At 40.5% G+C, this 15,566-nt stretch overlaps 1 protein-coding gene across 1 annotated transcript in view; it reads left to right on the top strand.

Moving 5' to 3' along the window:
• DMGDH (dimethylglycine dehydrogenase) overlaps positions 1–15,566 on the top strand; it is a 77,701-nt gene that overhangs the window by 13,648 nt on the left and 48,487 nt on the right. The window contains 3 exon segments of the mRNA XM_055437459.2: positions 1,639–1,843; positions 8,608–8,856; positions 11,104–11,302. Coding sequence (XP_055293434.2) covers positions 1,639–1,843; positions 8,608–8,856; positions 11,104–11,302 — 653 coding nt within the window.

The following is a 15,566-nucleotide window of genomic DNA, read 5'->3' as shown; positions in this document are numbered from 1 at the left end:
TATTTCTGGAGAAGGCAATGGCAAGCCACTCCAGTACTCTTGCCTAGAAAATCCCATGGATAGAGGAGCCTGGTGGGCTGCAGTCCGTGGGGTCGCTAGGGGTCGGACACGACTGAGCGACTTCACTTTCACTTTTCACTTTCACACATTGGAGAAGAAAATGGCAACCCACTCCAGTGTTCTTGCCTGGAGAATCCCAGGGACGGAGGAGCCTGGTGAGCTTCCATCTATGGGGTCACACAGAGTCGGACACGACTGAAGTGACTTAGCAGCAGCAGCAGCAGCAACTGTGTATTTCAGTGCTTCCTCCTTGTTTCATCTGAGTTGGATTCTTCTTTGTTTCTCCCTCAGTATCTCAAGCCCTAGCACAAAGTAGGTATTTAAGAACTAGTTGTTGAATGACTAAATCAAGTACACATTTTCCCAATACCAGTTATATATTTAACATGTGAATTTATTAATAGTATTAAATAATTAAATACAAATAACTGATCAATTAGTATTAGATTTTGACTAAAAATGTCAGAAACCAAAATAGTAATGCTTAGACAAGATAGGTGTTTATTTCTCTTTTATTTAGGTAGTCCAGGGCTTGAATGGTGACTCTTCGCCATGAAGACCCAGGGACCCAGTTGTCTTCTAAATCACTGCCCTGCCATTCCTAGGGTGTGGCTCTTTTGTTCTTATTCCACGATGGCAGCTAGAGCACCAACCATCGTGTCTGCATCCCAGACAGCAGGGTGGAGGAAGGGACAAAGAAGGGACAAGAGGCATATGCCAGCTGTCTTTTTAAAACGATTCATGTGACCATGATACTTTCATTTGCATTTCATTGACCAGAATTTAGTAACAGTTTTAGTTACAAGCTGAAACTAATGGCTACCAGCTATCGGACACTCTTTGTTCTTAGTGGTTATGTGTCTAAAAAACATTTGTCTTTCATTGCTTTCTGGGGGAGGGAAGAATGAATGTTGGAGACAATTGCAAACTTCTTTCAAAAAGCTTGTTTCAGTTCAGTTCAGTCACTCAGTCGTGTCCAACTCTTTGCGACCCCATGAATCACAGCACACCAGGCCTCCCTGTCCATCACCAACTCCCGGAGTTCACTCAACCTCATGTCCATTGAGTCAGTGATGCCATCCAGCCATCTCATCCTCTTTCATCCCCTTCTCCTCCTGCCCCCAATCCCTCCCAGCATCAGAGTCTTTTCCAGTGAGTCAACTCTTCACATGAGGTGGCCAAAGTATTGGAGTTTCAGCTTTAGCATCAGTCCTTCCAATGAACACCCAGGACTGATTTCCTTTAGGACGACTGGTTGGATCTCCTTGCAGTCCAAGGGAGTCTCAGGAGTCTTCTCTAACACCACAGTTCAAAAGCATCAATTCTTCGGTGATCAGCTTTCTTCACAGTCCAACTCTCACATCCATACATGACCACTGGAAAAACCATAGCCTTGACTAGACAGACCTTTGTTGGCAAAGTAATGTCTCTGCTTTTTTAATATACTATCTAGGTTGGTCATAACTTTCCTTCCAAGGAGTAAGCGTCTTTTAATTTCATGGAATATTTGCTGGCAGGATACTGAGTGAGTATATATATAAATTTATTTGAATATTGACTCTTGTATGATCCATTTAGATTTTAGCTGGACTGTATAATCCTGGAGATGGTCACATTGATCCTTATTCTCTAACTATGGCCCTGGCGGCTGGGGCTAGGAAATATGGTGCCCTTTTAAAATATCCTGCCCCAGTGACTTCTTTGAAACCAAGGTCAGATGGAACCTGGGATGTTGAAACACCACATGGATCTATGAGAGCAAATAGGATTGTGAATGCTGCAGGTAAGCATCTTTTCTAATAGTGGGGTTTTTTTTTCAAGTGGCAAAGAAATAAGACATTTAGCTGTAAAGTAATTCTTTATACTCTAAACATTGTTATGAAACACTGTGATGCTCTCATGTTGAACATTTTGTCTGTTTCTAAGCTACAGATCTCTCCCTCCATCACCTTGTTCTTCATATGTGAGATATGACTCTGCCCTTGGTTATCCATAAGAAGTTGGTTTTCCATCTTATTCTGTTCTGGGTCATATTTTGCCAAACCATGCTTCTTTTTCCTTCCTAAATTTTTGCCTTCTTTACAATAATAGCCAAATTCTAATGTTCAAATTCATGAGCATTGTCTTTTTGCTTTTTAGAGCAAATGGGATCATTTGTATCCTTTCTCATCCGTTTTGATTACTTGACTCTATTCAAAAAACTTTTAACTCATTAAATGTATTACATAATCTTTTCTTTAGTTTGCTCTGTTACAATTTAGACTCAGTATATTGAAGCCAAAAGGGATATTTGAGATAAGCTAACAACTCACCCACTCCAGTATTCTTGCCTGGAGAATCCCATGGACGGAGAAGCCTGGTAGGCTACAGTCCACGGGGTCGCAAAGAGTCGGACACTACTGAGCGACAGAACGGAACGGAACGGAACAACTCACTCATTTTCCATTTGTGAAGATCAAAGTCCAAGAAGTTTATGCTTATTGCAAAGTGACAGTTATGCTAATTGGCAAAATGACAGTTTTGTCAAAACCAGGACTTGAACCTGGGTCTTTGGATTCTTGAGTTAACACACTTTCTATCAGGTCCTTTGCCTATAAAGTAATTTTCAAATAACACACTAAAAAATAAATTCTTGTGCAAATGAAACTGCTTGTGCAGTCTAACCTGAGCTAATAATTTATATTTACCTATGGTACATAATGGTTAATTTAAAACCTAAAATAAGCATGAGGCAGCTGTTGATTTTCTCGTGGTCTGCTCTTTAAGTCATTGCTATATTTATAAAATGAAAACAACCTTTATATTTATCAGATCAGATGAAATGCCATGAGAACATGCCAGAAGCAGGTACTCTTAGGATTCTTTCCTTTAAATTGTATCTTCTGTTTGATGTTATTTAACAAAACATTTTTAGTGATCCTGGAAAAAGTAATGTCTTCAATATTTAAGAGCTTATGGTAGTATTTCTGACTCTTTCTAATCCATGCTCCCATTTATAAAGCATAAAAATCTCATTCTTTGACATCATTTGAAATTCTAAATAATGTAAGATGACTAGCCTAAAAAATAAAAGCAAAAGCATTGCTTTGTTTTTGAACTTCACTTGCCCTGCCCCCAAGGAAATCTCCATCAGGTTGGGTTCCTCCAACCCCCCCACTGTCCTTGTATACACCTGGTCTAAATTCTGCCAGAAGATCTAAGGCAGTAAAACTGTTCTTTCTCTTTTTCCAAGTAGCAAAAATTCTTTGTCATCTTGCAACTTTCTTTATGGTCTCATGAATTCAGCCTCTAAAAACATTTGACAGTTTTCATAGGGATAGTAAATACTAAGCAGACATTCTCTGACTTCTTATCCAGCACCTGTGACAGACATTGCTCATTGATCACTGAACTCGTTTCAGAGAGACTTAGACAAATCCCATGATTTTTCTTACGCAATACTTCAGGCAGCCACATGCTCTCAACTGTTTTGAGAAATAACATAGAAAACCTTAATTTAACACATTTATCTCTTGTTTTCCTAAAATGGATAAATATTTATTCATGCAACTCATTGCCATCATAATATTTCTTTTTTCTAAAGCACAATTTGTGAGGAATAAGGAGTCACTGAAGAGAAAGAATAATTTCCAGAGATCTGACCTAAGTCTAAGACATTGGTTACCGAATGAGGTGTTCTGGCAGCTGTGCAATCTTGTGGGGTGGCCTGGGCAGAGGAGAACAAGGGCAGGAGGTTCTGGAGAAATATTTCTGGTGCTGGCCTCAAAAAACAAATCCCAGAGCAGCATCAGAATACTGTTCTTCAGATGTCCTGCTTCTGAATGCCTTTGCTCCTGATGCCTTTAACTAGCCACATCTGAGCTCCATCCTCAGGTCTTGATAGCTCCAGGTAGCTGCTTATTCACAGTTATGTGAAGAATTGTGTGCTTGTGCACTTGGTTGCTCAGTTGTGTCTGACTCTTTGCGACCCCGTGGACTGTAGGCTGCCAAGTTCCTCTGTCCATGGGATTTCCCAGGCAAGAATACTCGAGTGGGTTGCCATTTCCTCCTCCAGAGAATCTTCCCAGCTCAGGGATTGAATCTGCCTCTCTTGCATCGGCAGGCAGATTCTTTACCACTGAGCCTCATGGGAATCCATACAAAGAACTGTGTTGTCTCAATTCTCAGTTCTTTATGCCATTCAGATCTCATCTCAGCCCCATATCTTCTTTTTTTTTTCCTTTTTCTTCTCCATCTCTTTTCTTCCATTGGCGAGCGTTATTGGAGAAAATCTAACTTATCACATATTAGTAGTCTGTGGAAGGGATGGAGGAGTGTGTGCTTATTTATGTCTATTAAAAAAAAAAAAACCTTTTTATTTAAAGTATGGAGGTTCCCCTAAATGTAAGCCTCAGTAATTGGGGGTGAAGTTTTGGACATACCCTCTTCTATACTTAAAGCTAGCAATGAGTAATTTTATGAATAAAAGCAACCATCTGCAGAAGGCATTGTGCTGACATGATTTAGAATGTGTGTCTGATGGAATGTTTCCCAGAGTTATTTGGTGAGACCAAGATGTCTCATAAATTTCAGAGATAGCCTTCTGGCAGCTCTGAAACCTAATTAACATCACTGGGATATAGACTTGGAAATATAACCAAAATGTAAAAGATGTAAAGGTAATGTATTAGTTACTCAACTGTACCATAACCTGCTAAACGTTTCTTTACACGGAGTCATAGCGGAAGGCTGCTGAGTCTTCAGGATAGCCATGAAAAAGGAAGTGTAAAAGCAAAAATTTGTCAGTTTGCTGATGTATCTCCAGCACTGTCCAGTGCAGTGGCTCTCTTGACCAGAGACACGTTATTGCCAGCTGTGTGACAAATGGGTAAGTAACCCATTTGTAAAACAAAGATGTGTGTGAAAGTGTTAGTCACTTGGTCATGTCTGACTCTTTGCGACCCCATGGACTGTAACCTGTCAGGCTCCTCTGTCCATGGAATTCTCCAGGCAAGAATACTAATTGCTGTCTCACCAAGTTATTATGATCAGTAAATGAGCTAATAATGTTAAGTACCCAGATAAGAGACTTCCCTGGTGGCTTAGTTGGTAAAGAATCTGCGTGCAATGCAGGAGACTCAGATTCCATCCCTGGATGGGGAAGATCTCCTGGAGAAGGAAATGGCAACCGACTCCAGTATTCTTGCCTGGGGGAATCCCATGGACAGAGGAACCTGACGGGCTATAGTCCATGGGGGCGCAAAGAGTTGGACACAACTTAGCCACTAAACCACATAGAAAGCACTAAACAAATTCAGTAGAATAATGATGATGATTTTGATTATTATAATTATTTCCTGGAAGGCCTGTGCCCTGGTCTGGGAAACACTAGCATTGGGTGTATAGCTTCTTGGTACCACCCTTAAGATTTCCCTGCTCCTTTCAGTTGCTCTGGGGTCATCCAGCACACATTCTGCTGGTAACCTGCCTTCCCACAGAGCTTGGTTTTCGAGCTAGGTGCATAAGAGTCACCATGAGAAGTTTCCCAGGTGGTCTGGCTGGGAAGCTGTATCTTAAACAAGGCTCCAGGCAGTACTGTACTGTCTGTACCAGATGGACTGTAAGTATCTTTTGAGAAACACTGCTATATCAGTGTTTCCTGTATATTTTGTTCCCACAGAAGAGGGAATGTGGGGAGCTTTTTGTCGAGCAAGCGGAGCTGAGGAACTGTTTCTCACCCTGCTGACTTCTTGGTGTGCAGTAGGCTAACCCGCCTTTAGTGTTGCTCTGAACACAGCTTTGCTCATCCCTGGGGATCCAACCTGAGCTCCAGAGCCGCTCAAGGGCAAGGGCAGGAGTTAATTGCTGTGATGGCTGATGATGAATGTTTCTCTTGACCTCATTTCCAGTCTACTCATTAAGCCTAAGTTAACTCTATAAACTTTACTTAAGAATTTTCCTAATATGGTAAATCAGAAATGTGATTGGGTCATGCCAACATGAAGCCCAGTATTCAGCCAAAAAGAAGTGTTTAATTTTGTCCAGGCTTTGCCTCAGAGAATGTCCCTGTATAAACCATCATTGTCACTGTATAAACCATCTACTGGAAGTAAACTTGTCCACAAACCCGTACTGTTCATTTAAACTCTGTTTCTATTAATCACTGCATTTTTAAAATGGAAGCCATTTCTAATGATCATTTTTATTGACTCTTCTATGTTTTTCAGATGATAATGGTAGATTATAGAAGATTCCTCCACATTTGTTTCTCTTTCCTTTGAACTTGGTCAGGGGGTGATCAAGCAAGGGTTAAAGTGTAATCCTGGCAAGATTTAGGTTAACTTGATTGACATATAGAGGAAGAGAACGCCAACAAACACCACCACAGTGTAGGGGAAAACCGTGTAGGGCTTGCTATGGGGTTTGGAGTAAGATAGTTATATGATGCTTATGCCTACATTTCCACTTTATTTTAATGATGAAGTGTATTAATAAGCAAACAATTAGGTTCAGAAATTTGTAAATATGTTTGAGTAGGACAGAATTTATTTTTTTAATTTTTGTTTTTAACTGAAATGAGCTTATTAACCGCTGCAGTGGTTTGAAATGCTAGGCTAAATATTTTGGCTTTTTATATTTTAAAACTGCTCCAGTGCATATAACTAGAACATATGGCTTTACTATATTATCCTGCAAAGTCTTGATATTGGTAATCTACATCTTTCTATCAGCAAGAATAAATTAAATCTTTAAATTATTCAAAGACCAGCAGGTAGCTCTTATGTCCCCAGGTAAGATTTTTGGTTTGCAAATGGCACCCATTTCTGTTATCCAAGAGTGACCAGCTTAGCTGTTAGGCTAAAACAAATCAAGAGAATCCAAGAGTGATGTTTGGATGTCACATAAGAGAACATCATCAGGGTTCTGAGATTTGGTTGATAATTTGTGTCTAGCTCTGAACTTCATAGTGACAGAGACTTCAGGACTCCTTACCAGGTTGCCCCCACCAAAAAAATAACCAACAACAACACCCAGAAATAGTTAAAAGTTTAGAGAATGCAACCTCTAAAGAAATGACTTGGGGAAGATTCCCTAATCATTAGAATGACCATTCAACATTATTATGAAACAAACAAGCAAACAGGACCCACCATCCTCCCAATAAATCATTGGTGGATCTGGTGGCCCTGTATCCCTGACAAATAATTGTTTTTGTCATTTTAGGTTCTAAAATACCTTTATTCAGTTGAATATGTGTTGGATTTTTAGAACAGTCTTTCTGTAGCCAGAAAAGCAATAAGATGTGACCACTCCAGAATCTCCCAGTGTGAGCTTGGGCATGTCTCCTTATCATTTTGGACTTGAGCTCCACATCTGTAGACTGAAGAGTCACTGGGGAGGGGAGAGAATCAGGGTCCTTTCAGCCACAACTTATCTGGTTCTGTCTTTTGCAATTAGAAAAAAGTAATATTAGTTTCCCCCAAGGCGATGCTCCCGTGCACTCTGTGAAGGGAGAAACAGGTTGTGGGAATGCTCACTTACCTATGGGCCCTCTCCCCTTTGCTGGGGCACTACCTCCCTCTTGCTCAAGATGCCTTCTGCCTTTGCAATAAAGGGTCTTGCAAACATATCCAAACTCAACTTTTAATATAACAGAGAACTTAAGTTGTTATTTTTCCCAAAGTATATACATTTTCAAATTTCAAGTTGACAGAACAATTCTGTATTTGTAGAATTTTAGGCTCCCAGGATTTGGAGATAGTCTGGGGATAGAGGGCTGACTAGAAGGGTTTTATTCTGCATATTATTATGCTGATCACAGCTACCCAGGGTCTCTTTCATTGCCTGACCTCCCTGTTACACAAGTAAGGTCAGTCCATTACTGTCTTTTTCATATTTGTGACATTTGTTTATTTTTTCCTTCAAAGATTTTTTTCCCCCATACCTTTGCTTTGGGCAAGATGCTTTTTCAGGAATGGAGTTCCCTTAGAGTCTTCAGAACTCTGGGGTAGTGTAAAATATTGTCTTCTCTTTCCCCATTCAGTTTTGCAATGACAAAAAGTTTAAAGTTGTTATGGACATTCATTTCTTAAAAATTAATTTTAGGGAAGTATAGTTGATTTTCAAAGTTGTGCTAATTTCTTCTGTACAGCAAAGCAATTCAGTTTTATATATAATATATATACGTATATATATAATATACACACATACATTCTTTTTCATATTCTTTTCCATTATGGTTAATCACAGGATATTGAATATAGTTCCCTGTGTTATACAGTAAAACCTTGTTGTTTATCCATCCTATACATACCAGTTTGCATCTACTAACCCCAAACTCCCCTTCTGTCCCTCCCCCTTCCTTGGCAGCCACAAGTCTATTCTCTATGCTGATGAGTCTATTTCTGCATCATGGATTAGTTCGTTGGTGTTGTTATGACATTCTTTAGACTTTGCCATGAGTACTGAATCCTTCTAAATGTTTTATTTTAATTGAAATAGCCATATCAATGGTATCTGTGGTACATTTTTATGTGAAGTGACATCTAATGCTTTTTATTATTTCAGGATTTTGGGCTCGTGAAGTAGGTCAGATGATTGGACTAGAACATCCTCTCATTCCGGTTCAGCATCAATATATCATCACATCGACCATCCCTGAAGTGAAAGCTTTAAAGCGAGAACTGCCAGTGCTCCGTGACCTGGAAGGATCGTTTTACCTCCGGCAGGAAAGGGATGGGCTTTTGTTTGGTCCATATGAAAGTCAGGAGAAAATGAAAGTTCAGGACTCATGGGTCACCAGTGGAGTCCCCTCAGGTGGGTTTGGCAAACAGAAGCATGTGCAGGTCAGACACACACATGTCGTCCTTCCTGTTGTTCTGGGATGTTTGTAGAATAAGATGACACCATGATACTAGACTATCAAATAGATACCTGGAACATCGGAGGTGAGGGGTTTGAGGTAAATTCTGCTCTCATATCCCTTTGAATAATCACAGCAGGGAGTAAGGAAAGAGAGTTGGTGGTAGAAAAGCTGAAAAAAAGAAGTGCTCCCTGCTGCTTGAAAGCCCCAGGTAATTTTTACCTGGCCACATCTCCTGCCTCCCCCCTTCCTTCTCACTCCTCTACTTACTTGGTCTAGTTTCTAGATTTGAATACCGCTCCTCTTGTGCTTTGACAGTTGGTAACACAACAGGTATCAGGGATAGGCATGCAGCCTGTTAAGAATGAAAGCCTTGAAATCTACAGCAGAACAGAATAGGTTGGACTGCGAACTGAAGCTCTCTCCTGCTGCATAAATGGATGTAGAAAAGGCTTAGGCCTCCATGCTAACTCTGGAGGTACCATAGTTTCTCTTTCAAGTTCTATAAGGGAGAAAAGAACCTGTTTTATTTATTTACTTTTATTTTTTTTTAAATTTTTTCATGAAACTTTTCTGCAAAGCCAGATGAAGGATTGGGTCACCTAAGGAGGTATCTCAGATTTTAATCTATAGGAGGAGCTAAAATGTCGTTGGCACACAAATATTATAGAGAATATGAAGAAATGCAGATGATAGTGCTTTCTGGAATTATACTTTGATAAGCTGCTTGGGCTACAGAGTGAATCCCTCCCTCCTAGTCTTCAAAGAACATCTTTGCCCAGTTACTGCACATGATAAACCACCTTCCATAGATGTCAGGCCAGCCAGTCAAGGGCTTGACTTTGCACAGTGGATTCTGCACATTTGGGCCTGAGGGGAGTAGCTCCGATCCCAGAGGGTGGGCTGAGCTGCCACCTAGGAGCCTACCTCTAGGTCCTTCCTCTGTGCTGGCAGCCTCTCCTCCACATAAGTGTTGAACAAATATTTAAATAATTCTGGTTGGAGGAAGAGCCAGATTGTTGGCTGGCCCTGGGTGCCCACATGCGTGGGTGTAACCCTGTGATCTGCAGGCCTCCCTTACCCAGCATACTGTCCACAGAGGAGCAGGAAGTGGCTGGCTGGCTGCTGTGTGGAAACACCCCCAGCACCGGTGGAGACTCTTGTAGCAGCTCATCTGTGGCCCTGCCCGCAGTCACAGTGCCCTTCACAACGGAGGAGAAGACTGTGTTCCAAGACCTTGACTTTTCACAGTATTCTAGTCCTCGATGTGTGTGTGTAGCAGAGGGCTTGAAGAACGAGGCCTCCTTGCCATTCTTTCCCTGCTGAGAGTTAAAAGGTATCTAGAATCCATCATCTGCATCTTAAAGTGGTTTTCCATTTATCCTGTGTCTTGATACAACTTTGTAAACTCCCATTTGCCCTCACCTGAGAGGATGGAATAGAATTTTATAGTTAATTGAAGGGCAAAAGATCTCTCTTGACAAACCAAGTTATTGTTGGTTTTTAAAATTGTGATCAGATTAAATACTGGAAACTGCTAATATGAATAAAATAAAATTTTCTATTATAAAGGTTACCTTTCATGATTTAATGTTTTAAGAAATAACATTATTATTCTCAGTGTATAATATGATAATATAACAATACTCATCTGTTGATAGTGAATATCAAGTATAGAATTTAAAAAGAAAAAAGAAAAGTAACTTCCTTATAGGCCATCTTTAAATGCAAGCTTGGATTCAGGGATTTAAGTCACTTTGGAGCACATGTCAGGACAGGTGTGGTATCCTCACTGCAATGACATTTCTTTTTTCTTCTAAACTTTTAATTTTGTATTGGGGTCTAGCTGATTAACATATTGTGATAGCTTCACGTGGACAGCACACGGACTCAGACATACATATACATGTATCCACTCTTCCCCATGCTCCCTTACCATCCAGGAGGCCACGTAACATTGAGCAGAGTTCCCTGGGTTATCCACTTTAAATATGGCAGTGTGTACATGTGCATCCCAAACTCCCAACTATCCCTTCCCCCCGCCCCCTGACTCCCGGCAACCATAAGTTTGTTCTCTAAGTCTGCAAGTCTGTTTCTCTTTTGTAAATAAGTTCATTCGTATAATTTCTTTTTAGATTCCACATATTAGGGATGTCACACAATATTTCTACTTCTTTCTGAACACTGGCATTTCTTTTCAGGTTTTGGAAAGGAGCTCTTTGAGTCTGATCTAGACCGAATCATGGAACACGTTGAAGCTGCCATGGACTTGGTTCCAGTCTTGAAGAAGGCTGACATCATCAATATCGTCAATGGTCCCATCACCTACTCTCCTGACATTCTGCCTATGGTGGGGCCCCACCAGGGGGTCCGAAACTACTGGGTGGCTGTAGGTTTTGGGTGAGTGTCTCTGTGTAACTCAACATTTATTATAGAGTTACATATTTTAGAGAAGTCTTGCCCCATAATCTCAGGCCAAAAATGGAAAACGGGGGAGAGGCAGAGAGTTTTCTCCCTTTCATGAGCAATGACATGAAAGGAATAAAAATTTTCAGTCTTAAAACTTTGACTTGTATAGGTTTGACAGGTTTGTTCACAGAAGGGCAGTGATTTCCTGGAATTTTCTCTTTGCATATTTCTTGCCATTTCCATTATTTATGTCTCCTTTCATGCTGTGAATGCTCAGATAAATGAATTTGCCTCACTTTTACAAGGATGTTTTCATAACACAATATGACAAAGGTAATTTAAAATAGTGTGTAATATATCTGATGCAGTTTTTACCATAATTCATATTTGTTCAGCATGATTTGTTTCTTTATGATTACCCAAGCTGCTTACTATTTATGGTTCCATTACCCATTTGATCTCTCATCTCTAACATTTGTCCCATTAATTTTGTGAATATTAATGTCAAGCCTATTTTCCTGTCATGTCACAGTTTCTAATATTCTATTTTCCTTCCCTATTTTGTTCGGCCATTTATTCAACTGATGTTTGGTGACTGGCCAGCTTTGGGCCGGGTCTACTGCTGGGCACTGGGCTATAGCTGAAAACAAGGCAGGAAGTCTGACCAGAGGCACAAGACTGGTTGGGGTGCTCTTCTTCTAGGACAATAGAGAGGTTGGGGTCTGAACTAAGGAAGCAGCAGTGTGGACTGAGAAGAAACAAAATTACTGAGATTTGGTGACAGATTGCATTAGGTCTTAAGGGAGAGAGAAAAGGAGCAAATGATGGCAACCTTTCCAACTTACTCCTGTGGTTGCTGAGGCCAAAAGAAGCAACAACCAGGCAGATAATGAGTTGAATTTTTGACAGCGTTAAGTCTTCAGAACATCCAGAGGTAGAAAACCAGATGGAGCTATGAATCTGGAAGGTATAATGGAACTGGGAGCCTAGGGAATCACCTATAGAGTCAATATATAGGCCTGTGCATGTGGGAATGTTTCTTTTGTGCATCCCTTGTATATCTTCTTTGGAGAAATGTCTGTTTGTATACTTTGCCCATTTAAGAAATTAGATTATTAGTCTTTTTATTGTAAAGTTGTAGAAGTTCTTTATTCTAGATATAAGACCCTTATGTGATACATGATTTGCAAAGTTTTCCCCATTCTGTGGGTTTTTAATTTTCTTGATGGTATCCATTGAAGCACAAAATTTTTAATTTCCGTGAGGTCCAAAATGTGTATGTGTTTCTTTTTTTGAATGTAGTTTTGCTATCATATATAAGAAACTTGTTTAATCCAAGTTGATGAAGATTTATACCTTTATTTTTTTTCTAAGAGTTTTATAGTTTTAACACTTACATTTAGGTCTTTACTCAATCTTGAGTTAATTTTTGTATGTGCTGTGAGGTAGGTACGCAGCTTGGTTATTTTGAGGATAGCCAACTGTCCCAGCATCACTTGTTGAAAGACTGCTCTTTACTCACTAAATAGTGTTGGCACCTGTGATGTCTTTTTTTCTGATGCTACTTCTGACACAAGCACTTAGTTCTCCAGTTCTCTGACACCAACTGAGTGTCCAACAGTTTCAGTTCAAATCTGCTGCTCACTCTCAGAGTGCAGACCCCACTAGTTAAGGACTCAGTCTCACAAAACCATCCTCACTTCAGATGCCAGTTTCAACTTCCAGGGAAACCCCTGTCCTTCTGACTGAATGGCTACAGATTTGGGGGTTCCTACAACCCCTCCTCAGTTTTGATAATTCACTAGAATGACTCACAGAACTCAAGAAAAACTTCCTTAGTTTTACCTGCTTATTCTACAGAATGCAGCTCAGGAACAATGCATATGGAAGGGAAGCGCAGGGCAAGGTCTGGGAGGGAGGATCTGCTGCAGAGCCTCCATGAGCCTCTCTGGTGCTTCATCTTCCTAGCACTTCAGTGGATTCACCAACCCAAAGGCTCTTTGAACCCTGTGGTTTAGAAGTTGTTGTGGAAGCTTCATTACGTAGGCACAATGGATTAAAACAATTGATCACTGGTGATTGAACTTCTGGTGACCAGCCTCTATTCTGTAGCCTCTGGTTTCCCTGGCCCCTCTCCATGGAGCCAACTGTTAGCATAGCATATGAAAGAATATAAATTCCAAAAGTTTTAGGAGCTCTATGCCAGGAACTGAGGACAAAGGCCAAATATTTATTTTTTTATTGTCCCACAGCATCCTTGTGAAAAATCAGTTTACCATATAAGTGTGGATTTATTCCTGGACTTTCAGCTTTATTCCATTAGGCTGTGTGTCTGTTCCTAGGCCAGTACCGTGCTGCCTTGATTATGGTAGTTTTTCACTAAGTTCTAAAACCGGGAAGTGTGACTCTTCTAATTTTATTCTTATTCAGTATTGTTTTATCTATTTGGGCTTCTTATATTTTTGCGTAAAATTTAGGACTAGCTTATCAAGGATTTCCATAGGGATTGCCTTTTTGTAGATCAACTTGGGGAGTACTGCCATCTTAACAATATTGAGTGGGGAGTACTGCCATCTTAACAATATTGAGTCTTACGATTCACACACTAGGGATGTCTTACATGTGTTTGTGTGCTGTATGTGTGCTTAGTCACTCAGCTGTGTCCAACTCTGTGGGACCCCATGGACTGTAGCCCACTAGGCTCCTCTGTCCGTGGGGATTCTCCAGGCAAGAATACTGGAGTGGGTTGCCATGCCCTCCTCCAGGGGCTCTTACCAACCCAGGGATCAAACCCAGGTCTCCTGCATTGCAGGCGGATTCTTTACCAGCTGAGCTACCAGGGAAGCCCATTTGTTTAGGACTTTTAAAATTTCTTTCAACAGTGATTTGTAGTTATCAGAGTATAAGTTTTGCACTTCTTTTGCTAAATTTATTCCTAAATATTTTATTTTGTTTTGATCCTACAATTAACTGAATCACTGAATTATTGATTTAGGCAATACATTTTGTGGATCATTGCTCTTTATCTATGAACAGACAGTATACCTGGTCTCATGATATTTCTACTTTAATAGAACACCTATTACTAAGGTAATTAGGCAGTTGCTTTCTTTAGAACACTAGTTACTTATCACCTAGACGTTGTATCTGCTTGTGTAGGCTTGATGTCGGCATCCTGCTGTGGTTGTTCTGAGTAATTTCCTCAGGTTTTAGGCACTGTGAGGTGAATGGGAAGGACAACAGGTAGGGTAGGATCAAACTGCCTCACACTCTCTGACCAATCTGGCCTAACCCCTAAAGGCACTTTTGTTATTTAAAAGGTGAGATTGCTGAAATAGTTCTCATGAAACACGGTGGAATGCTTACGTTGACTGCCCATGCTAGCTTATCCCAGGGGTCCAGTCCATGCTTCTGAAGGCCAGTAGTTTCCATATTATGTGGCTGAGCACCAAAATCACCAGTTGCTGTTGAGTCACTCAGTCGTGTCTGACTCTTTTGTGACCCCATGGACTGTAGCCTGCCAGACTTCTCTGTCCATGGGATTTTCCAGACAAGAATACTGGAGTGGATTGCCATTTCCTTCTCCAAGGGATCTTCCTAACCCAGGGATTAAACCTGAGTCTCCTGCCTTGCAGGTGGATTCTTTACCACTGAGCCACTGGGCTTGTTAAAAAGCAAAATCTCAGCTCTGCTCTTAGTTGCATGTGTTTCATCCTCCTTTGCATCTTACCTATGACATTCCTATTATTTGTCGTGAGAATCCATGAAAGACGTGTTGAATTGGAAAACCAACAAGCAAACATATTCCCATACAGCCCCCTCCTATAGATTCTGATTCAGTAGTCTGGAGAGGGGCCCAGGGATCACATTTCAGTATTGTCTGTTATTCTAGTCCAAAGAATAGGTACTTGCAAACTGTCTACAGATATGCCGGTGCTCATTTTCATTACCCTAGTCAAAGCTGTTTTACTTTTGTCCCAAATATAGCAAGTTCTCCTGCTTCTAGGTGACTAACACAGTGCTCCCCAGATGTTTAATGAGTTGTATTGAACTGAATCCAGTTATCTTGGCTTAGAACAGATTACAAACAGCAAATTTAAAGACAGGAGAGTGCTGTAAGATGTAATGCCTGACAGTTTAACAGTTATCATAAAAAAGCAGACACAAACACTCAGAAGGCTTAGCAGCTGGGCCATGTAATAATTGGCTCTGCAAATAAATGCTAGACATAGAAGAAAAGCCTAACTCTTCTTTC

The sequence above is a fragment of the Moschus berezovskii genome, chromosome 9 (assembly GCF_049115385.1).
Source record: "Moschus berezovskii isolate FMDL1 chromosome 9, NW_MosBer_1.0, whole genome shotgun sequence".
Lineage (NCBI taxonomy): Eukaryota > Metazoa > Chordata > Mammalia > Artiodactyla > Moschidae > Moschus > Moschus berezovskii.
Note: the sequence above shows the minus strand (reverse complement) of the source record. Positions and strands in the feature narration are given on the sequence as shown.